The sequence below is a fragment of the Ceratotherium simum genome, chromosome 5, assembly GCF_057802395.1.
Source record: "Ceratotherium simum simum isolate JZ-2026a chromosome 5, ASM5780239v1, whole genome shotgun sequence".
NCBI lineage: Eukaryota > Metazoa > Chordata > Mammalia > Perissodactyla > Rhinocerotidae > Ceratotherium > Ceratotherium simum.
Window position 1 is genome coordinate 10,097,453 of NC_141904.1, and position 25,759 is coordinate 10,123,211.

General features: G+C 38.5%; 1 protein-coding gene across 1 annotated transcript; it reads right to left on the bottom strand.

Annotated features, from left to right (window-relative positions):
• Positions 1 to 3,143: 3,143 nt before the first annotated feature.
• On the bottom strand, positions 3,144 to 25,634 carry DIPK2A (divergent protein kinase domain 2A). Its single transcript, XM_004419280.3, has 3 exons — positions 24,464 to 25,634; positions 9,688 to 9,991; positions 3,144 to 6,036 (listed from the first exon to the last, which is right to left on the bottom strand). Exons 1-3 carry the CDS (start codon positions 25,118 to 25,120, stop codon positions 5,705 to 5,707), a joined length of 1,293 nt encoding a protein of 430 aa, XP_004419337.1. The 5' UTR covers positions 25,121 to 25,634; the 3' UTR covers positions 3,144 to 5,704.
• Between the last annotated feature and the right edge of the window lie 125 nt (positions 25,635 to 25,759).

The following is a 25,759-nucleotide window of genomic DNA, read 5'->3' on the forward strand; positions in this document are numbered from 1 at the left end:
GGCAAAGAGGAAATTCTGTTTCTCTAATGTGAACACTATCTCACAGATGTTAAATAATCTGTCTAGCGGAATTGGCAAGTGTCAAAGAAGAGATTCAAACCCTCCCTCTCAGAAACACGTAAGTATACATTTTTAACTATTCAAAAATGTCTATCTTTCCTCTGTTTTTAATTGCCTTTTCTCAAATGACATCTGAGAAACATTATTTTTCCATGAGGACGAGTGTTGGGTTTGAGATTTCTATTTACGGCTTTTACAATAGCAAATGACTTTTTAAAGAATATTAGTGCTAGAGGAAGAGAGGGAAGAACTGTTCTCAAAACTTCATCACATCTCACTAAGAGTGCACCAATATCACTAGTTTCATAAGATCAAAATCTGCCTGTAACTTCTCCCAATTCTACTTTCCCAAACATTTGAAAATAAGTTATGTCTGAAAATCATTACATAAAAGGAACACAAAAATATATATAGTGTCTCAGTAACAGTGGGAAAATCAAAGAAACTCAATGCATTGTAGTACTATAAAAATATAGACATTGATAAAAAAAAAAACTCCAAAAGGTTGACTTTTAGAGTTGTTGACGAGACAACTGAAAATACACCTTTAAAGCAAGTCTCAGAAAATAAATAATTTGGGTTGGGTGTGTTTTCCTTACTACTGCCTCCCCAGCAACCCAATATTACTAAGTGATTATTCAAAAAATGGAAAGATGACCTATATGAGAAGTCCTTAGGATACCGCAGATATAACTAATTTGGGTAGTTAAAAAAAAATGGATGAAAATACATTATAAGAAACTGAAACCAATAATCAATGTCTTTAAATACAAAAAGAAAAAACAGAAAATTAGTGAGACCACTTAATGACAGTGGAGGGCCATTGCCTTTGTTTCAGGATTAAAATCAAATACTGAAAGAACATTGCTTCTGCTAGTCCTGTCTTCATCTAACAGCCTATAGGTGACCTCTTTCAATATTTTGAGTTACCCAAACATCTGGGATGTACACAGAAAAGGAAAGCTAAAATTAACAGCAAAATCCCAAGCCTGACTGAATAACTCATTGAGCTTTTTTTTAAAAGTCTGTCACCTTACAAGGTAGACTTTCTTACAAGTCTATATTCTTAGAACTTGGGGTACAAGGCATGGCCTAGAGTTTCAACAGTATCTGTGGGATAAAGAAAGGTGAAAATTAAAAAATTCAAAAGGCTGAGGTAGATCCCCAGAGACATTAGATATTAGTCAACTCACACTGGGAATAGCAATCTAAGTAATCTACACAAATATATAAGAAGCCTAAAGTTTTGAGGTTCAAGAGAAAAATATCCTACCCTTTCTTTTATGAGATGTTATTTCTCATTTTCTACCCTCTTCTCCCCACGTCTCTCTGACCCTGACTTTCTCTTTTCCACCTTGTCTGTATCCCACTTGGGATTTCTCTACCTCTCCTTACCTTCACAAATCTTCCCCTCCTCTAATTTATAACAATTGAGGAAATGCGTTTTTTTACAATTATATTTATATGCTCTTGCCTTCAGCTCTACGCTTTTGGTTCTTAAAAGTTGCAACATGGTATCATAGAATGTCGAAATCAACCAGAATATCGGCATTGAGCCCCAGGTCGGCCACTATTTTGTGACCGTTGGCAAATAACTTTTTAAAAGATAAAGAACTAAAATGTTCTTATCTAAAACTTGGACATATAGCTAACTTAGTTCAGAATAATAAACTATAGCTCATTTAGTATAGAACAAGTACTTTTAGAATTTTTCCACATATTAAAGCAAGTGCAAAATTAAAGTGGATGAGGTCATCCAAGACATTCACCTTATTGTTAGCTGTTCAAATCTGTTTCTGCTTTGTTTTAAAGCTGATTTGTTCAAATCAGGATACAAAGGTGACATCTGCATTTATTTATGTGTTACTTAAGTCTCTTTTAATGTAAAGGGTCCCCCTCCTTTCCTTTGCTAAACAAAACCAAGTCATTTATCCTGTAGAATTGCCCATGTTCTGGATTTTGTTGATTGCGTCCCCAGGGTGTGCTTTGACATGTTCCTTTGCGCCATGTATTTCCCATTAATGGATAGATCTAGGGGCTTGATCACATCTGCCCTCCCCACCTCCATCCCCCACCCCCAGCAAGATGCTTCATAGGTGATGCTGGGTACTCTTCATTGAGTCATATTAGAAGGCACTTCATTAAGACTGACCAATGAGTTCAGGTGTTGCCATCCTGATCCATCCATATTAAGCTCTTCATCAACTTTTCAATTAATAGCTTCAGCAGCCATCGATGATCATTGCCCAGCTCTTGCCAACTCATTAGAAACTGCAAAACTGTGACATTCTAGCAACACTTCTGCATTTATTAACTGGAATAATTCTACATATGCTACACATTCTTCCCCTCAATTATTGATGATCCTGGGGTAAGGCAGGATAAATGCATCTTTCTTTCCAAGTTACCACTTTCAGAATAATTCCTCAATATCCTTCTAAAGGTGACTGAGTTGGTTTGTTTTGTTTTGGGTTGCTGTTATTTTGAATGCATAATTTACACACTTAATGTGTTTCAGTCCATGTTATTATCCTTATTGATCATCAGGTATATATAGCCAGTGGTTTAGAACCCCTGCAGTTGGATCTAGAGCTTCTGAGAAAACACCGGTGGTATCTGAGAGCTTCCTGATATTGAAATATTACTGTTAGTTTTTCAGACGTGAAATAGTATTGTGGTTTTGCTGGAGGAGAAAATGCCTAATGTGGACATCTGAATCGAATAACATCTTTCAGATTTGCCTAAAATAAGCTGGGGGCAAGTAAGTTACAGTATAGACGAAACAGGTTCAGCCACATGTTGCTAACTTTTGAAGTTAATATAACCGTAATTATACTATTGTTCATTATTCTGTTGTATACATTTGAAAAATTCCACAATGAAGCTTTTTTTAAGTCCATTTTAGTAGTAAAAGTTAAACAGAAAAACAGAAGAAAACACACACACCTTAAGTCCAACTCACACCCAACCAGTTTCTGAAAATTAAATCAAAATAAACAAGAGGAAAAAAATAACAACTTATCTATACAACCTCAATTTCCACTCAAGAAAAATTTTGATATTTGAAGAGATAGTCTGAAAAGTGTGATTCTTAAAGTATTCTTTATTAAGATCATTAAAAGTTGTAGAAACAACTTTATATTATAAAGGCACAGGGAGACAGTTCTGATAAAATATTCAAATTAAACAGTAACTTACAGTACAAAAGACAATTTTAATGCACATACAAACCCCAAATGTCTGATTCAAAAATATTTTACTGCGTCTATTAATGGGCAATGATTAAAAATATAAATTGCTGCTGTATAATAAATATCTGATAGTGAACATCTTGATAGCAAAGTGAACAAAATATTTATTGCTTTTCACATACATATTTTTCCCTGTAATTTTAAATTCCTAATTCTTTTACTATCTTCTCCTCAACCTTCTCCAAAGATAAAAGGAAATTCTACATAATCTCATGGCAGAAACGGGAGTTATAAAAAACTACCTCAAGTAGCAATCACTGCTGGCAGTGTCTTCTCACTTCCTGTTCTGCAATCACAATCACTCCTCCAAAAAGTAAGATAAATGTTTGCTAAACCACAGAAAGACAGCCCCTCTGTGACTAGCATTCTAAGGTTTGTAATGAATACTTATCAAATATAAAAGGTGCTCTGTTTTGAAAATGTGTATTTTATCTGAAGTTTTGAGTAAGCGGTTAACGTTGACAAGTAATTTCACCTACTCCCCTCAAAGGTTTCCCAAAGTTGTAAAAAGTCAGCTTTGTAAAACTTCCAGCACTAAAATGTTTCTTTGAGGGCTAGTTAATATATGTAATGTACTGATGTATAAAAACTAACATAACACAATCTATTTTATAATGGCAGAGATCTTACCCTTCTCCTTCCAGTTTTTAAACTCGGATTAACTTTACTGATTTCATCCTGCCCTTTTTGTAGCAACCCAGTTATAGATGGTACAAGTAGAATTTCCATCACAACAGTAAAATAACATGAAAGCATCATCCTGATTTAATGAATGCTATTTCAACTTAAGAAATACCTACGTTAAAGTATTTGATAATCATTGTAAAGTTACTTAACCATATGTCATGTTCAGAGAGTGTGTAGCAGCTAGTACCGTGCCTGGCACAGAGTTGATGCTCAATAAATAGTTCTTGAATGAATGAAAAGAAAAAATTGGCTTTGGTTGTGCATATTTTAATCACTTTCTGATTTAGAATAAAGTCAGTCTAGAACTAAATACTGCACACTACACCAAACTTTGTTATAAACAAAAGTAATAATTTCAAACAGAAAAATACCACTTATGTTAGTGATAGTCAATTTATATACTGTAACTTTTAAAGATAGCCCATAAATTTCACACATTTGTTAATTTTTATCCACATACTTAAATCTGATGTTTTGATGTTTAACAATGGGGTAATGAAGACCAAGTTGGGCAGACTGGCTAAACTGTCTGCTTTATAGTAAAAATTACTGGTCTATCAATAAATAAAAAGTTACGATGCCTGATTAAACTCAAATTATGACTACCACGTTAATTTTTGCAAAAGTACCAATGAATAAAAGGTAGGATATCTTTAAGTTACATATGCTTGGAAGTAGTGGCTGAATTTTTGAACACAAAAGAATAACCAGGGAGATTTGAATTTAATAATGACAGAGTTAAAGTATTGGGAGTGGGATAGTAAGAATAAGTAGGTGACCAATTTTAAATTCTAACCATGGGACTAGGTCTAATATTTCTTTGGCATATGCATTACCATCTTGGACTAGTTAGCATTTGAAAAACACTCGGTTTTTATTTTTTCTTAATCAAAATTAACATCAAGATGTAGACTGCTAGTATACTCTTCTCAAAGCCATTTAAAGGACAAAATGACATTCTGCATCATATGCCAAACTTTATGTTTAGTGTACACTTATAATTATTGGCATTGAGGGATGTAACTGTTAAATAACCTTAAATGATCTCATGCAATGGTGAAACCACAGAAAGTAGGAAGAAAAGTATTTACATAATAAAATACTCAAATTCTGAAAAAACACAGTAAACCTGGGAATCCTGCCCTAACGGTAAAGGTGTACCGCACATAGCACTGAATGAAGACTAGACCAAATTTAAATGAACGCCTACAGTAACCTGAATGTGTAAAACTTATTACAAAAACATAAAAATGAAAAAAAAAACCCTTACACACCAGAAGGAAAAGTGGCCTATAAAACAGGCCAGTCTAACTTGACATTCAAAGTAAATGCACGAGATTCACAAAATCATGATAGTAATGCAAACTAAGTCAAGTACCAAGTACCTTTTGATACACAAGCCAATGTAACTATCAGACTCATTTCCAATAGCTTAACAATATTCATTAATCCACTCAGGCATTCAGGGGGCAAAGCAGTCAATGATAGCTCAAGTCTCCAAAGTGTAAGAAGAAACTTATTTGCAGAAGCATCATGTGATTTTTGAAGTAATGTCTTATTTTGATGGATGTTAACAATAGATCTATCAGTGCAAGTTTATCACCCTCTGAATGTATTACTTCCAAATTTCATTTTTCCAGATAGGTTTTGGTGGTTTAATTTTAGCCAGTGATATTTAAATGGAGAAGAGAAAAGTCCACCATAGACTACCTCACATTGTTACTTAATTGTGCTAGATATTCACGCAGTTCTTTTGCAGCCTGGAATCTGCCATAGCGCTTCTTTGGGTTGGCACACTCATCCAGCAAGGCCTCTAGTCGGCCATCTTTGGCAATTTCACTTGGCGGATCATGAAGGAGTCCTCCAGAAGTGCCACGCCAGGTGGCATGTCTGGATAAGAGGTTTTGACAAACAGCATAATAATTGTGGTCCACAGTGGCACGAGCACAAAGAATTTCTTTTGAAAATGACAAGCAAGCCTCCTTATCACAGTCATCAAATTTGCTTTCATACCATACATCCCAATTTTCAGGTTTATCTGTGAAAGGAGAAAAAGCAGAAAGAGAAAAATACATTTTAAAAAGTTTTCATTGTTTCCCAAAATATAACATTTCACTAATTAACATAGTAGTATTTGTTCTTAAAATTGTATTATAATTTTAAACATTTAAATATATTTATACACAAACATTTATTGGGAGTCCAACAATGCCAGGCAGAGGGATTAGACAAGGTCCCCACTACTGAAGGGTTCAGTCTAGAGGGAAACTTTCCATCACATAGAGGAAGTGCCATATGGAAGTATGACGCATGCTACAGAGCACAGAGGAAGCAGTACTTCTGCCTGGGGCTGTAGAAGGCTGCAGAGGGGAGAACATCTGAGGTCTTAGGTCTTAAAACAAAGAAAACAGCATTCCAGGCCCAGGGTATGATAAGTGCAAATGCATGGACTTTAGGGATTGGTCTATTTGGTTCAGCAAACAATAAGTTCCCTGTGGCTAGAGTGTGAGCCACAGTGGTATCTGGAGAGGGGGTGCAGATGAGGCTAGAGAAATAGGTTGTACCTGTGTGGTCATGACCATGGTTTATTTTATAGAGAGGTAACTCCGCGCTGAAGACTGGAGGGACTAAAATGATGACAGCAACTAAAGAAGGTCCAGAAAAAAAAGCCAGATTGTGGAAACATTTGAGACAAAAATTAACAGGTAAGTGTATGAGTAAAGTTTAAGGTTCTAACTGGATGACAAGGCAGACATTATTAACACAATACTGTTAATATTTTATATATAAATATAGAGTAAATAGAAAGTAGCTATGAGGTAATTTAGGTGGTCAGGTCATATATGCAACTAGAAATAGACTTGATACTATATCGACTTTGAAGTCAGAGGTACAGAACAATATTTAGAACGCATCGGCATACAAGTGCTTAATGGAGCCAAGAGAATAGCTGAAGTGTATTGGCAAGCATGTTGAAAGCAAAGAAAAAAAAGACGACTGAGGGCAGAACCTTGAAACTTCAGGGTTTGGCAGAGGAGAGGTTAGTGAAAGAAACTCACTCATTCAGCAAATAATTATCTGAATGTCTACTTCACGGCAGACAAGGGTACATGATGGCAAACAGAAGAGAGAACACATGGTTCCTGCCCTCACTGGCTTACAACCAAGTATATGAAACAGACATTAAGCAAGTAAATAAACAAACATTATCTGTCATAAGTTATAGGAAATGCTACGAAGGAAACAGCAGTTTCTAACAGTAGAAAGGTTTATGAAAGAAAAAACCATCTCTACTGTCAGATATAGTGGTCAGATCTCTCTTAGAGGTAACATTTAAGCTAAGGCTCGAACGATAAGCAGCTAGCTGTATATGGAGGAGAGATGAGGCACTTCAGGCAGAGGAAACTGTATATGGGAAAGCCCAGAAGTGGAAAGGTTCATTCAAGAAACCACAAGGCCAGTGTGGCTGAAGCATCAAGGGCAACGGACAGAGGGTACTAAAAATGAAGAAGAGGGCCAAGTCATGCTGAGTATGCCCTGGTAAGGAGACTGCCTGCTACTTGAAGAACAATGAGAAGTCATTAAAAGCATAAAGCAAGGGAGTGATAAGATCAGATTTGTTTTTAAAAAGGAACCATGTAAGTGGAAGGAAACCAAAGGAGGGAAGAATTTTAGGAAGTTTACTAATCAGTCACTTCATGAATTTGCCAATTAAGTGGTTGCTAATGGTAATGCAGGCTGCTAAGTCAAGTTCTAAGCCATTGAGGAGCAAATGGAGGCTGAGGTAGTAGACACAGGCAGAGTAAGCAATACTTTAAAAAAAAAAACAGTTGAAACCAAAGGGAAAACAGGAAAGAGTCTTGTTTATAAACAGACTTATTTATGGGGAGGTAAGAGAAAATTTTAAGGAGGGGGGGTGGGAAGTTAAGAAGATAACTCATGCAACAAGTTCTCAAAGATGGATCTGCTCTGTCTGAAAAAGAGGGATGAATTTTACTAGTTTAGCTGATAAAGGAAAGGACACTGAGGGAGTTGCCACAGCAAAACCTCCATTTCCCTGTGAAGAAAAAAAAGGTCATTTACTAGAAAAAGTTCAGAAAAAGATGGCGAATAAATAGATATGGGCTTTTGCAACATGGCTATTTAGACAGCCCCACCATGAGACATTTAAAAAGAACTGGCCAGGGGCCGACCCCGTGGCTTAGCAGTTAAGTGCGCGCGTTCCGCTGCTGGCGGCCCGGGTTCGGATCCCGGGCGCGCACCAACGCACCACTTCTCTGGCCATGCTGAGGCCACGTCCCACATACAGCAACTAGAAGGATGTGCAGCTATGACATACAACTATCTACTGGGACTTTGGGGGAAAAAAATAAATAAATAAAATAAAAAAAATAATAAATAAAAATAAAAAGAACTGGCCAGAGCTAAGGTAGCACAGAGCCATGCTCACCGTATGAAATGCACGAATACAGATGCAGGAATACAATGTATGGTTGTATTTACTCAAGGTCAGGAATTAGCTGATATCAAAAAAAAAAAAAAAAAAAACCCTGACAAAAAATTATTTTTAAAAACACTGGAGTAAAAATTTTAAAAGTTTAGGCAAGTTGCACAACTCGGTGAATTTACTAAAAACCACTGAACTGCACACTTTAAAAAAGAAAAGCATGGTGTAAGCTGCTGCCACGTTCAGGAGTGTGGGAAGGGGCAAGTGGGGAAGGAAGTATACCAGCAGGGCGTCCACTCCCTGTGGGAGGATCTACACAGCAAGTCAAGAAACTATCACAAAGTAGTTTGGTGTGCATGGAATCAGAACAAGGCATTGGGAAAAATCAAGTATTTAACAGGATCAAGCTAAGATCATGCAAAAAGTACGTCCGCCTCACTCTAATATATTGCTGTTACAGTCACTGCATTCCCCAGGTGCCACAAATTTTTGGTCTCCGTACAATGAAAGATCTTCATATGATGGGAGAGGAGAGGAGGGGATTAAAAATACAAGACCCTTACACCATCAAGCAACAACCCTTCGGTTTCTCTTACTAAGCAGATTAGTTACAGAACAACAGGCTATGTCCCTGACACTTTTAAAATTCCATAGCATTTAATTTTCAAAACACTTCAGACGCTCTGCCCACCTATCCTGCAAAGAGCTCACAAAAAAATGGAGAGGAAAGTCGTGGGTAAGATGTAATATATCAAACCAAAGTTAGTGATCTACAGCGCTAGGAACCATCTAAATGGTTAAAAGAAAAAAAAAATCACTGTAAAGACCCCATAGAACAATGGAACACAGAACATCAGATCCTACAGAAAAATAAGGCCTCCATGAACACAGTACAGTCTCTCTGGTAGGCTGTAACTACATAAAAACTTAATTCTGCCTTCGACTCCTAAACCACAGAATATAGCAGACTGTATGAAAAAGACATGTGTACACACACACAGAGTGGATCTGTGTCCATGTGAACCCAAACAACATTTTACTAAATACGGAGAAACTTTGACTAAGAGTACAAGTGTATGTATAATAAATCAGTATTTGTTTACTAAGTCTGGTCAAATACAACAAAGAAAGATACCGGGTTGCCATCTAAGGAGAAAATTAAAGGTCTGCTTCATATAAATGCAAATATTTTGACATAGAAAAAACATGTACAAAAAACCAATCTAAAAGTTATATACTTACTTTGTCTAATTAACCTTTTGTCAGCAACCAACACATTTTCTGCATCCACAATGATTACCTTCCCATCTCTAGGACCAACTGCAAAATTGTCAAAGCTGACGTCCAGGAGGTAGAGTGCAAATTCAAAGTCATTGTTTGTAAGTTGCTCTGCTATTTCCATTAATTGCCAAGCGAGGTCGACTCGTTTCTCCCATGGTGCATTAAAGTAACTCCACAGTTCTTCTCCAACATAGTTTACAGCCACCATTCTTCCACAAGCTCCAAGATATTTTGCAAAAGGCCAACCTTCATCAGATGGAAAACTCTACAAAAAGAATTATCTTAACATTATAAGTGAGTCTGATGAAGACATCCTAGGTCTATCCCCAGATCCTCTCAGTAAAGACTGCTACTAGGCAAGAGCTTGGATCTTCTTGTTATCTTCAGTAGTTCAACAGAGATAAACTTGATTTCTTTTCTAACTCATACCATTACCATGGTCCTGAAAAAAATTTTTTAAATAGATAACTTTACATTATAAAGCTAAAATAGAATAAGTCTCGCTTATCAAAATCTCAGAACCAAATTGATCAACAAAACACAAGATACCTTCTTTATTACCAAATCTAAAAGTATGTTTGCTTTCCTTTATCTTGTTTTCCTGTGTAAGTACAACCAACAGAGGCTTTCTTTTGAATGGACAGCACTGAAGGCCTATTAGCCAGCAAGTACTTACCAGGCACCAGGCACTGTGCTATGCTGGCAATAAGAGTGAATTAAACAGAGTCTTTAAAATAAAAATTTTAGAAGAGAAGACAGATACCAAACAAATAATTATGAGTATATTAAGTGTTAGTTACTAAGAAGTGATGCAGGTCCCAAGAGAGCATTTAACAGAGGCCTTGCCTAGTCCAGAAGCAGGCAGGGGTGGAATTCAGAGAAGGATTCTCGGGAGTGTCTTTTAACCTACACCCACTGGTTGGTAAAGAGCAATCTGATATCCTAACAATGCAACCTCCACTCCAAGTGCCTTTGGTCCCAAGTTAGTCTTGTTTCTCTTTCCACTGCCACCACATTTTCTGTTCACCTTTAGCCCAACTTAAAAATTATTTATTCTCCTAATCTTAGCAAGGTTTTCTAATGGATTGTGTAACTACTGGGAGGATTAACATCCTAAAAAAAAAGCCTTCCATGACCACGAACAAGTCATTTTCAAGTTAACTAAAATGACAGGCTTTATCTAAGGCACTTTCCAGTGCTAAAACGCCCAACTACAAAATGAGCATTGGGGTGCATAAGGATGGGAAGTAATATTTAAAACAACTTCTTGGAAGATCAGGTGACCAGAGGTGTGTTTTAAGAGCCATTCCTTCAGCCTGGCACCTTTCCTTAAATTGGAAAAAAAAAAAATTATGGGAAGAAGATGTTTACACAAACACTGCAGGGGAAACACGGTAAAACACTACAGAATATAAATGTCGCCTACTTCTATTGCTAAAAATGGAACAATCTACATACATTAAAAGAGCTAGAGATGAGGCTCTTCTTCTTGGATCTGTTAAGAAAATAAGTAATATTAATTTTACCCTGAGCTTTTATAAAATTGACAAAACAATAATATCCTTACATTAAAATTTTTATCAACTTCAAAAGATTTTTAGAACTTCATCCATAATTACCTATTTTCATTTGTGCTTCCTTTCAACTCTATCAATGCACAATAGCTGTACTTGTTCTTTGTATATATACTTTTTATTTTAAATTTTAACGTCTGCAGTTTTGTGATAAAACAATAATCGTGTAAATTAAAAATTTAGATATGATAGTAGGAATCTTTAAATATAGTAAATGAATTAATTCAATTTTAGTTCAGAGATAGCATCTACTGATTCTTTAGCAATCAGAGGAAAGCACATTTTTAATCTTATACCTGAGAATTTTTTACTTCTTTTGGGCATTGGGAAAAGTGACAGATTGCTCATATCCAATGTGAAGTGCAAAAACTGTTTGCTAACCATATGTTATTTTCAGCTTTTCTTCCCAACTTAAAATACCTCCATGATCTTGAAAATTTAGTTAGACAAAATGATTACAAAAGATTTAACTGCTTCCCACAAGTATTGATGTATAAAGTCCCTGACACAAAAAGGAAAGCACTAAAAACAAGTAAATATGTGAGATTATATAGTTTTGTCACACAAAAAGTAAAACAAAAAATTCCTCTATACACTATTGGTGTATTATTCACATGCCATATTGTAGAACAGATACAAACATATCTTTGTGAAAGTAAAATGGTCTTTGACAACAGGAGAAAAGGGAACCCTGCCAACATCTGCACATGTACAAACGCCTCCTTGTGTTTGGAGCCTTTCCAACTGGCAAACGACAGTCAAATATACACTTCATTACCCAACTCCCTCATAGAAGAGGATAAAATATATGAACAAATGTCATATTGAGCAACTTTATATTCATACAGTGATTTCTGACAATGTTAACTGAAATCCTGTTATGCCTCATTTTAAGAAGAGCACTACAATTCTTTCATATAGTTTGCTACCTAATCTTTTGGAAGAATTTTAATAAATGAATTCACACCACTTGCTCATATGACAAGAATTTCTCATTGTATAATCAAAATAGTCGGATTTCATTAATAAGAATTCTATTGAACACACTGTAGTACAAAGAAAATGCTCAAAGGAAGCCAAAATATTTATCATTTGTATTTAAAACAGTTCTGGCTTAGAACCAAATTACCATAGTCAAGCAGAGCTGGAGAGAGAAAATTTTAAGATGTTATGGCTTGGATTTGTTAAATATATCAAGCAACAAGAAAGGCAACTTCTTACTTCCTGATTACCAAACTCCCACGGTGCATAAAACACAGCAGCTAGCATAACATGTTTACCGCCGAGGTCCACCTCTTTTTATTTTAAACCAAACCTTAAAATCATTTTTTTCAAATTGCCTAGAACAAAAGGCACAAAGTTTAAAGTAATCAAATAAAATGTGTATATTATAATGAGTTATTTACAATTGAAAAAATATGTACAAATACTTTTCATTTGAAGGAAGGAGTCTAAACTTGAAATGGTCCTTAAATTCTAATTGGACTGGAGGCACTCCAATTAACCGTCCAGGGCTTTTCATGAGGCTTAAATGTATGTCATGAAGTGTAATATGTAAAGTTTTTAAAACTAAATATTAAAGATTAAGACTGTACAAAGGCACAAAACAGTTATAAAACTACATATTTACTTTTCTATTACTGTATTTTTTTTTTAATTAAGTTGGTGACCACCCAAAGACAACATCTATTGAGTATTACTACCAATGTAAAAATTAAAAATGGAAATTTAAGCATTAAGCCAAACATGGTTGACTCCTAAGATTTAGACAAATATTAAATGCCTTCACTGTTAATTTACAAAATAAAAAGTACTTTGAATATGAAACCTAAGATAAATCACCACGCCTAGGTATCTTCTTTTTGGTAACAGAAAATTGCAAGCTACTTCTCGGATATCATAAAACTCAAATAATACTAATAACAATACTATACGCATTGACAGTAGCTTAAAACCAAGGTTTCAGAAACAAGTAAAAGAAACCATCAAGGTCTTCTTCCATTTTAGGAGAAAAGGAAGGTGACATAAAATGTACATAATTAATATTACAGAAAAGATTAGAAAATCTAGATATTTTATATTCTTTATGGTGAGTAATATTTTATAAAATTTCTATATTTAAAGGGCAATATAGTATATAAGTAGAATAATGGACTTGACATCACAAAACTGGCTTTTGTGTGTATGTGTGTGAGGAAGCGTGGCCCTGCTCTAACATCCATACCCATCTTCCTCCACTTTATATGGGACGCCACCACAGCATGGTCTGACAAGCGGTACGGCGGTGCGCACCCAGGATCCGAACCGGGGAACCCTGGGCCACCGCAGCAGAGCGTGCGCACTTAACCACTTGTGCCACTGGGCTGGCCCCACAAGACTGGCTTTTAAGGTCTACCTTCACCTCTGCATCTCCCTAGCTGTGTGACCACGGCAAAATCAAAACTTCTTAGAGCTTTAGTCTCTTCCTCCGTGAAGCTGGAATAATATTTGTACCACCACATTCATCAGGGCAATCCAAGGATCAAAGGAAAACAAGTATGACATGTATTTTGTAGATTTAACTACTTCATAAAGAATTGCTTACCAAAACATTTTGATACTTTCTATTTAAATCTGTTAAATAAAACACCCAGATATTCATCAAAAGACGTGTTTATTTTCGTACCATCTACTGAAAGGCATCTACAAATAATGAACACCTTCCAAATACAGCCAAAGAACCACTAAATTAGAAATACAGAGGCCGGCCCCGTGGCGTAGAGGTTAAGTGCACTGGCTCCGCTGCTGGCGGCCTGGATTCGGATCCCGGGCACGCACCAATGCCCCGCTTGTCAGGCCATGCTGTGGCGGCGTCCCATATAAAGTGGAGGAGTTAAAAAAATACATCTTAACTGTCCTCTAGCAGTTTCTAATTTACAACGGAATATATAAACTAGCTATGAAACTTGAGAAAGGCTCAATGCTATGAGAAATGTCTAGGGCATCCACAAGCACTAAAATCACAAAAAATGTAAAACTTTTTTGTTAACATGCATACACATCAATACAGCATTGTAATTTGTAAATGCTTACATTTTACAATAGGTAAGCACTACAAAGTGAATTCTAAATCTGTAAGTAACCTGTCACCTATGTATTGATAGTTTAGGTGATCAACAAAGAGGATGTGAAATCTAAGAACTGTCAAGTTGCAGGGGACCTGAGTTGTAAATCCAGTTCAATCTTATCAGCACAGTTTAAGTGTTCCGCCTAAAGTCTCAAGGGGTGGTCAGAGGCGAAGTCAGGCTAATACAGCCCCTCAATCCAACATCCTTCTATTTCAGAAGTTTTCAGATTCTGGGGAGGTAACAGTGCACAGATTTCACGCTCATATGATGCAACACCTCCAGGAGCGTCTGGGGCAGGCACCCCACAAGAAAACTTTTTATGCTGCAAAAATAACGTAGTTAAGTTTATTCATCCGAAATGGGATAAAGCACGTAAATTACCTCATGAGTTTTCATTTTTGTTTTTTTTTTTTTTAATTTGACAAAATGTATTTTTCTGCAGGTTTTTAAATTTGAAATTGCAGATAAGGGATTGTTAACCTACATTTCAACGACTACTACAAGCAGCTAGAGTAAAAAGGCAGCGAGAGACTTAACGGTGGAATGAAAAGAATACAAATTTTGAATTAAAAAATCCTAGGTCTAGCCTAACTCCACCATGAAATGCTAAGTAAACTGCTGTAAATAAAATACAGTTCCTATTCTCAGGAAGCTTTTTCAGCCTGAGGTGAGAGGATGGTTATTAAACACATGTAAACTATAAATTACAGAATTTGTTACAAATTACTGAAAAGTAGACTGTGTTGAAAAAGAAGAGTAGGGACCTATTTTAGATTGCAGAGTAAAGAGCAGCCTCTCTAAGGAAGTGCTACTTAGGCTGAGATCTGAAGGATGAGTACAATACTAGACAGACTGGGGATGGGGCAGTAAGAATGTTCCAGGCACATGTCAGAGCCAGAAGCTGGCTTCTCAGAACTGAAAAGAAAGGCCAAAGCAGCTGCAGTGAAATGAATGAGGAAGAAATGGCTTGAGGGTAATGGAGTCTGGAGAAGGAGGTAGGGACCAGCCCATGGTGGCACTTACAGAATAAAACACAAACTCCTCCATATGGTCTACATGCAATGAAAAAAACAAATATATGTCAAAGCCCTTACATTCCGAAACATCTTACATACTGGAATTAACCAATATCCTGGTGGTATATAACGTTAATCTAAAAAACAAGTTTTTATAATATCACAATACCCTTTGATCAACAGCCATTGGCCTACCAGATCCATAAGTCATTTTATTCTATTATGTCAGAACACAGTCATGAAGAAACATGCGATGTATGAGTAAAAATATATAAAACAACACCTTTTGGATTTATTAATTAATTTACTTATAGTGAATGGCATGAAACTGATAGATTAAAATAAGGTCAACTCTAAAGCGCTTGTGTTCCATTATCTTTTTTGGCTCCTTACATGACCAAAAGTAGGGTTTGCATACTCAATTTAAAAGGTCCTAATTCCTTTCATACAAGAAATATAAAATATTTTATAGTCATTTATTACATCACAACACTCCAGTAAAAGTAACATAACTTTGCAGTTTGCCTAAAGAAGAGATGTGTTATTATAAAAGACCTTGTTTTTAAATGAAGAAATTCCTAGTAGAAAGTGACTTGAAAAAAATCTATTAATAAAACATACAATCTAAAAGCTGGTTATACATTTCCTACAGAACAGGCATTGTGACACACACACCAAATCTACCCTTGAAAACACTTTTAGAAAGTAAACGTATCAAAAGCATAGGAAATGCTTAAAGGTTCAATCTAAGTTTCAAAATTATTTTTAACAGCTCAAATTTGAACAAAATCCCATTGTAGTAACGCATGTTATAACAGCTGTTCACAGAGATTAGTCAACTGTACTGGTGACAGACTAATGTGTTCACAGTTTTGTGAACTGTCTGGAGGGGGAATATAGTAAAATTACTGGGATGATTTAAAGGTTACCTACTTTCTTCTAAAATTTCTCAAAGATCTCAGCTTCTTAATTTATATCGCCAAATAGTGGCCAAAATCCATTGCAAATACTATAGGATCTTAATAATCTTAAGATGTTCAAGTCACAGGATATGTACCATTTATTTCATTAAATAATTTTCTGAATGCCATTTTCCACCCACCTAGAATTCCAACAATATTAAGCAATGCCTTGAAAATAGCAAGGTTGTGTTATTTCACTGAATATCGTGTCCAACAGCTGTATCTAAAATTGGAAAGGAATGTCAAAACACATCAACAACAAAAAGACTACCTAAGTTTAATAGAAATAAATAATCTTTTAGAATAAATGGCTTAAGAAATGCTCTCCCCCAACAACAAAAAATCACTTGGCCATCAATTTTAAATACGCATAAATTTACTAATCAACTGACCCTTTCCTACCTTCTCTCGCAACCACAGCAACTGTGATTCACATTTCGAAGTTGAAATATATACCTACCAAAACCATACTCAAACACTGACTCACAATAAAACAAAATGTCAAAGAAAGAAAAAAGATATAGTAGCTTCTTTTGGACCCAATAACCTAAGAATGCTACCTTACTTTCTTTAGTCAAGAACCAACTTCTTTCATCAGTCTGCAAAGTAAAACAGTACTAACTTCTCTGGTTCCTTTAAAACACAAGCTAAATTAACAGAGTCCCTCAGAAGAACAGCAAAATATCTGCTAGTAGTACAGTCTCTCTCTCCTCTGGGCTTCCACATCATAATAAGGAATCATCACTCAGTAGTTGCTCAGACCAAAAACCCAGGAGATGTCCTTTATTTTTCCCTTTCCCTCGTATCTTAACCCATCAGCAAGCCTTGTGAGCTCTTCCTCCAAAATGCATTGGGTCTGACCACTTTTCATAACCTCCATTGCAATCATCTCAATGCAAACCACCAAGCTCTCTCCCACAAGCTAGTGCAAAAGTCTTCCTGATTCCTCTCGTACTCCTTATAATCCATCTTCCACAAACCAGGCCTTGCGAAAAACAGTTCCATTGTTTCCCATTGCTCTGAAAATGAAATCTTAAACTCACTAAGCATGGTTACAAGGCTATATAGAATATGGGCCTTTCCTACCTCTATGACCTTATATTCTACTATGCTTCCCTACTCTCACGTTTGATCCTGCTTTGGGGCCTCTCAATTTGCCATATGTCTCGCCTAAAAACACTGCCTTCAGAACTCTGCACCGTTAGCTTTTTCTCATCATTCACACCTCAGCTAAAACGTCACTTTCCCTGACCACTCAATTGAAAGTATTCTATCCCCAATCCAGTTCTCCATCACAGGAGTCCGCTTTGTTCTTTTTATAGTATGTAAAATCCAAAATCACCTTGTTCTTTGGTTGCTGCCCATACCTAATGCCCCAGAAAGCAAAGGCTGCACAAACTGTGCCCTGGCCTGTATCCCAGGGGGGTACAGACCAGTTCCTGGCACTACTGAGCAATGCCACATAATTCTTGTCAGATCTCCTCACGTCACAGTGAAAACTCCAATGAGCACTAGAAAGGCCAAATATGAAGACTCTGAAGCCTCATACTTGCCTCAATTAATAAATCTTTTAAGATTCTGTCTCAGAGTCTAAGAATGCCTATAAATATCCTAGACTTAACCTCTATTTTTAAAATTATCACTCATCACTGTACTAAATAGAAGTATTACCCTGTAATAATGATTTACAGAGAAAAATTAAACTGTTTGCTTTATATTACTGAATCCTTATCTAAATCTTGTTTCCCACAATATTCATTCAATTCACTGTACTTCATATGGGACAAATCCCTAAGCCCCCTTTTAATTACTATTCCAAAAAACCTAGGCATTTATAATATGTGTATATATCAAGGGGGTAACATCTGAACGTTGGCCATAGGAAGAGTAAAATTTATCTATTTCTAAGATAGATGTCAACATAATGTACTAAAGAACTTTTCAACAACTATAGCTGTCTAAAAATGGAATTAGCTGATTTGGAAAGTAGTAATTATAAAAAATTTTATAATTGAAGATATTTCACATATATTATCTGAATAATCCTATCTCCTTTAATCTTGAAAACAATTCTGTTGGATAAGTATTAACATTCCCATTTTACTGTCTAAAAACTCAGGCTCTGAAACATTAAGTGACTTGCTCAATGGCATCCAACAACTCTGTGGTAGTACAGAATGCTAACTCAGTACTGCCCCTACCACTCTTCCGGCCCCTACCTATGGGCAAAATCCCACTTATCCTTCAGAACTCAATTACTCTGTGAAATCTTCCTATGAAGATACACCCAGACATCCCTCCCTAAATGAGTCATTTGACAGAATGCAGGTATCTTTTTTTGTAGGACTTATTATGCTATATTGATTGTAATTAGTCATTTATATGACCTACCTCCTACACAGTAAGCTACGTGCTGCCTAGAAAAATCTTTTCCATCCAAATGCCTTATAACAGACTATTTACCAAATGAACAAATAAAACTCAGTTTTTCTGATTCTAAGTCCAGGACTATAAGTCCAAAGAGCTTCCAAGTATTTCACAGATAACTTCCTATCAAGAATCTGTATTTAAAAAAAAAAAAGACATACATATTGGATAAAAAATTTGATTACATAATTTAAAACCTGTCAGAGTCTATGACCAGGATGAATAACTATCCTCATCTTAAACTAGTAATTTACTAGTAATAAACTAGTCTTAAGACATTTTACCATCACTTCCTAAAGTTCTTCAAGTGCACAGGAAAACTGCACGGCTTATATTCTAAGGCCATATTAGTTTAATATATACATAATGAGTGAAAAGTGAAGAAAGAAAAAATATCAGCATTCTGTGAAGAGTCAGCAGTGATGACACCAATATAGGAAGTAGGCCAGAGACCATAAGTCAGAAAAAGAGAGAATAAAAAGCAGTCTGATGATCCCCTGAGAAACTGACCACCAATGTCCAGAAAGCAGATCCCTGAAAAGTAGGCTTTCTCTTCTGCACCAACACTCACGAGGAATATGTGCTGACCCATGTGGCGGAAATATGAAGGAAAATAGTCCAAAGATTAGCAAAAGTACAGAAAGGACCTCAGAATTAATAATGGTCAAAGGGTGTGGATAAATCCAGAAATAGGCCTGGGTGTCAAATGATTTTGCTCCACTGATCTGGAAGTAGTGCTTTCCTAAGGCTCACTGTTTCTACAGTCTTTCCAAAATAAAAGTCTCCTCCTTTTTTGGACCTGCAGTACGCAGAAGTATTCTATTATTAATTTTTTTTGCTTTTTCATGAAGGATGATCAAGTGTCAAAAGCGTCAATGAAACTTCGATGAAAAACTAGAAAAAAAACCCTCTAGATTTAAACTTATGAATTTACTAGATAAAAAGTGCTCTCTTCAGAGCAGTCAGAACCATCTCTAGTCAGAACCATCTCTGAAGCCTAAATCTGGGAACGTACTTACAACAGCAGCAGCCAATGGGAGAGAAGTAGGTGGCTCCTTAAGCTTTTGCTGGAAAAGAAACTCCTGAGACAGTCTTTCTAGATGCTATCGCTCTACAAGATCCTTGGCTACCATTAGCTTCATATTCTTTCCTTCAAAGGCAGTCTCTGGTTTTTGTTTTGTTTTAATCTGATTTCATATGTGTAAAAATTTGGGGGTAGGAAGACAAGCTTGAAACTGGGTTATCCATTCTGGCCTCCAACCCATCCCCCTAGCAGGGACAAAGTACCAAAATCCCCCAATTCCCTTTTAGAAGAGCTTAAACCCAGTTAAAGTTAAGCTCAGAAGAGAAGTAGAAAAACAATAATTTCTCAAGTCAAGAGTTTGAGAGTCACAGGATGTTGTTGCTAAAAAGGAAAGGATCTAATCCGATAGTCTCATTTTATAAGAAGTGAGTCCCATAAAAAAAGTTTATCAACTTGTCCAAAGACAGACAATTAGGTGAGTGGCCATAATCTTTTGTTTACTTCAAAAACTACGTCTTTGGCAGTGTACCTTAAAAATATATTCTTCCCCTACAGAAATTATTTTTAAGGACAAAAATAATAACATTCACTCAAAGTTTTCCGTAAAAATTCATCCTGTAACATAGGAATGGACTAAATCAGTGTAACTAAAGGTATGGTTGATAGTCAGAATCATAACTGTTTTGAAGGTGATTCATATTACAAACAAGCTTCAAAACAGCTGATCAAATGCACTAGACAAAGTCACTTTTACCTTAATGTCTAACATTTATTTATTGAGTGCTTACTATGCATCAGGCACTATATAAAGCATTTTGCATATATTATGTCATTTACAAGAACTGAAATGAAAGCTTAAAACCCATAGCTTAAATAATGATAGCTACATATTGTAAAAATTAGGGAAATCCTATTAAAACTATGATTCAGAAAATTCAAGGCAAATAAAGTTCTATAAATATAATAGTAAAACAAATTCTCACCTCCTTCCCCCTAAATAACCAAGAGCCTTCTTTATTTCTATAGACAAGACCATCCTCACTATCTCCAGGTCATAAAGTCAGAGATACAGTCTGGGCTTCAGGAAACTCAGAGAGCATTTTTCTCTCCCATGCCCACAACTTCTAAAATTCAAGAATAGGTAAGTACAAGTACTAGTAAAAAATTTGTCAATAAAATAACAGAAAACATCTTGCCATTTTGCCAAATACTTCAACATCTCAATTTTTTAATATTCCAAGAATATTATTACACAATATAAAAATCAACAAAGCCCCTCTCCCCAATTTTTTTCACAGGATTATGGCATACTTGTAATTAAAATACACTTATTGGTGAAGTAAAAACGTGACGAAGAAAAGAAGGCATCACAGTAGAAGCTAAAGGTACTAGCGTTATCTTGTTGCTTGATGTCTATAAAATTTTTTAGAAGATAATAATTCTATGGCAGAACAACTTTCCTTAGAGCTAGAGAAGCTGCTGTAAGATAGTAAAACTATCCAACACTGGGAAGAGAGTTGTACTTTCATACTATTTCATATTGAGAAATTTATATTACAAATCAATATAGCCTCACATAGATAACGTATGTGCATAATATATCTTATGGACATTTCATACCTTTCACGTCTCCTTTCAAGGCATAACAGAAACTTTAATTTGTTATTCCTTAAAATCAGAAGAGACAAGTTTAATGGGTTAAATCATATATATTTTTCAGTTCTTTCTTTAGTACCTTATCAAAGGAGATTTTTAAATGTTTATTTTGGAAGCATGTTTACTACATTGGAACTTTTGTTAAGAATGGTTTAATGAAGTCAGTTCAAAAGACTTTTTTCCCGAAGTAGTTAATTTTTGGACAATAAAAGATAAGGAAAATCTAGTTATCACCAACTGTTCAAAAATTCCATAAGTAGCTCCCTCTCCTGGAAAAAAAAGTGAGTTCCTCTTTAAGCTATAAACACACACTTGTACTCTTAAAAATATTTTTAAAAATATATATAAATAGAGAGCCAAATTTGAGCGAGTTTTTCTACCATTATCAACTAATATCCCAATGCTACCATAAACGGCTACTAACAGTTTTATAGAAATTTGTATAAATACTAAAATTGTATACCTTTGTCTAGCTAACAAAAAGTAATGAACATCATGATTTGACTTCAAACGTAACAATCTCTGTACCTAATCACAGAATTTTAAGATTCCTTTCCTTTTGGTGGTTTCATACCATGATCAAACCTCAATTATGTTGTTCGTACTTGGTAACTCACTAGTTGTTACCAAAGATGAAGTGGTTCTATGAAGATCTCTTATTTAAAAATGAGTTTTCTTATTCTACTTGCTTGTTCAGCAGGTAAAAAAATAAGCACACCAATATGACTGACTGGTATTCAGACCTCACATTTATATTTCACACAGCATGTGATTAGCTATAGAACTGGACTGCCTAAATTAAAAATGCAATTTACAAATGTCACAGTCAACAATGCTGATACATGTATTTCCTCACATACTAAAAACAAACTCTTTACAGCCCATCTACCCACTCAGAGCAACTGTGTCACTAAGTTTACATTACAAGAATGTAACCGTAATTTTTTAAAAGTTGTTTATCATGCAAGATGAAAACTGAGGAAGAAAGAATAAGCTTGAGGGAAGAGTTAATCAGAAAACAAGATACAAGCACGCTTGATTATCTCAACTATAAAGTAAATTGAAAATGCCAAGACAACTTCAAACTTCAAAACATATAAAAGCTTCTCAAATAAAGCAGATTTACCTTAGTGCAAATCAAATGGCAAAGTTTCTCATGTTCAAATGCCATGATGTTTATAAAGAACTGGATACAGTGTTCTTAAAATAGTTGTTTCTAATACATCAATACTCCGAATTACTCTATAAAAATCTGTCAATAGGCAGCCACTATTCTAAGTGCAGAAAATCTGTATTACTAAGATAGCTCCTTACTAAATTCTTGGGTCCCAGAGAATTTGACGGACTATCTACTCAGCAAACTACACTGATAAAGCTGTCTCCTGGGGCCAACCTTGCTAACATAAACACCTACTTCTCAAAGAGAAAAGGCAGCTTAAATAAAAAATCAAATGTATTGATCATAAATATGGACTTAAGCTTTAGAGGTTGACTAGTTTTGAAATTACCAAATAAAGTAATTTCTTCGAGGAAATTTAAACCAGTTTTACATACCATTCACTATCAGAGCAGTATTTAATATACAATCTGTACTTTAAATCCGACCCATTACATATATCCTATGACACCTTAAAATTTACTAAGACCCACACTAAAGTTTTGTTTGAGGCAAAGTATTTATTTTGTGTTAAAATTATTTGGCTAAACTAATCAAACAAAACTGGTTTCTCTCAGCTAAGTTGGGCAGCAGAGAACTTGAGAAAAGAAAGCAATACAAATGAACACTGCACATTCCTATTCGTGCACTTTAGATTTAAAAAAACAACAAAACCCTGTACAAACCCCCCAGGCATGAGTGACATTCTTAGCAGTGCAGAAAGGGCGTGAAGTATACCTGAATTTCTTGTGATTGATTTTCAGTCATGCCCTTTTCCCTTGTATCTGAAATACTGCGAAACTGGTATGGAGAAGGAGCAGGGTAGCCTCCCCTGTGCTTATCAGGAGGGATCACAACCCCACAGCTGTAACCATTATCCAAGGACACCGCGCTAAGGCCGGGTCGGAATGTGTAGAAACTCAGTTAACTGCTCCAAAGATAGACACAGTTTCCTGGGGTTTTGTTTTCTCTTTTGCTGTCACCAGTAAAAAGATCGCAACCTACTCCCCTAATAGGCACGTTTGTTTTCAAAATAAAGTCACGAGAGAGCCAATAACTCAACGAGGCGAGAGGTGAGAATCTCCTTCCCCGGTTTCTCCCCCGGGCCTAACATTTCACCTCCTTCTTGCAGCCAAATTACCAGACGGATAGGGCAGGTCACAGGACCTGGATGAAAACGTCCGTCTTGGCCTTAAACCCTCCCAGCCCCAAGTCCATCGATATCTTACTCTTTCCTCTTCCTAATCCCACCCGAAGCCCGGCTCGTGGATTAACCCCACCCCTGACCACAGTCCCCATTCTCTGACCCTATGTTCGCCAGCTTGTCCCCAAACAGGCTGCCCCAACGATCTGCCAGGTCACACAAGATAAGGAATAAGACAAAGACAGACTCTGGGGCCGAAGTTAGGCCGCCCACGCGGGTACCGAAGGGGAGCGCAAACGCGGCACAGCAGCACATGGGAAGAGCCCAGGGGTCCGAGGGCGGGGGGCAGCCTGCGTCCGCGGCACAGCCGCAGGCGGGGAGCGGAGCCGAGGCAACTCGCCGCAGACACGTTTTGGGAGCGCACAGACGCGCTCCCTCCGGCGTTGAAGGACCCGCAGTCAAAGCCCAGATGCGCCCGCGTCTAGGTGACACGGCCGACTCGCCCCGGCCGGGTCGCCCTCCGCATCCGGCACAGCGCCCCGGGCCCCCGCGCCGCGCCCTCCTCACGCCCGCAGCCGGGCGGGTCCGAGCGGGCCGCGCGCGCCCGCGGAGCCACCCCGCCGCCGTGCCCGCGGACCCCGCAGGGCGCCCCCGCCCGCGCCCGCGCCCACCTGTAGCACCAGCGGCTCGGGGTTGAAGGCCAGCGTCAGCAGCAGCTGCATGCGCTCCGAGTCCTTGAGGTTGCGGAGCAGGAAGCTGCCCGAGTCCTTGGTCTCGGCGTAGCGGCGCACCAGGCGGTCGAGCAGGCGCTGCGAGGGGCAGTGCACCAGGTCGGACCAGCCCTCCACCGCCTCGGGCGTGAGCAGCCGCACGTCGCCGTTGAGGCGCGCGAACTCGGTGCGCGGCATGGCCTGGAGCAGGTCGCAGCGGGGCCGCCCGGTGGCCCGCTTGCAGATGCTCTGGTCGAGCTGCGCCAGCTCGCGCTGCGAGCCGAGGCGCTTGAGCACCACGCGGCGGCGGCCGCCCTCGCGGGGCTCGCCGTACTGCGCGAAGTAGACGTTCTTCACGTTGAGGAAGTCCAGCAGGCGCAGGCGGCCCCACGCCTCGAACGCCACCTGCCCGTTGAGGAAGCGGCGGCACCAGCTCGTGCCGAAGCACGCCGGGCACTTATTGAGCTGCAGGAAGCGCCGGTCGGCCAGCTCGTTGCGCTGCCAGGAGGCGAGCAGCGACGGCGAGTGCAGCACCATCAGCACCAACAGGCTGCCCAGCGCCGCCAGCTTCAGTGAGCGGGACAGGCGGCCCAGCTTCGGGGGCACCAGGCGCCACATCCCGCCCGCCGCCCGTCCGCCCCGCGCGGAGGGCGAGGGCACCCCCGGGGCGCCCCCGCCGCGCCGAGACCCGGAGAGCACCGGCAGGGGCCCCGCGCGCGAGAAGGAGCGAGGGCGCCGGATGGGGCGGGAGGCGGAGGAGGCGTGTGAGCGCGAGACGGGGAGCGGGAAGAGCCGAGCCGAGCGGGCTGCGACTTCTCCCAGTCACTAGTCTCCACAACTCTCGAGCTCCCTCCTCCGAGCTCCCCGCCCTCCGACTCCGGCGGCGCCTCCTCCCCGCCAGCCAAGTTATAGAGGCGCGGGAGGGGGAGGGAGCGCGGGGACTCGCCGGCCGCGCGCCCGCGTCCGCGCGCGCACGCGCCCTGCTCGCTCGGGACGCGGGAGCGGCGGCGGCCGCTCGGGGCTCCGAGGAGAGGGAAGGAGGGACTCACGGAAGGGAAAGAGAAGCTGGAATGTCTCAGCGAAAAGTAGCAACAGTGTAGGAAGGAGGGAAGGATGAGGTGCCCGCGCGTCCCTGACGCCGCACGCCCCAGGTCCTACGCGCCGGCTCTCCAGAGAGGGAGGGGGTGCCGGGGGCGGGGCTGGCGGGCGGGGCGAGCGCGTCGCGCGCCGCCCGGAAAGCGTAAGCGCGGGCTCGCG

Excerpts from the sequence above, each read along its gene's own strand:
- DIPK2A (XM_004419280.3), bottom strand. The coding sequence starts at position 25,120 with ATGTGGCGCCTGGTGCCCCCGAAGCTGGGCCGCCTGTCCCGCTCACTG. Across the intron at positions 9,992-24,463 it reads CCGAGCCGCTGGTGCTACAG|AGTTTTCCATCTGATGAAGG; the intron begins GTGGGCGCGGGC and ends TTCTTTTTGTAG. Across the intron at positions 6,037-9,687 it reads CAAAAGGTTAATTAGACAAA|ATAAACCTGAAAATTGGGAT; the intron begins GTAAGTATATAA and ends CTCCTTTCACAG.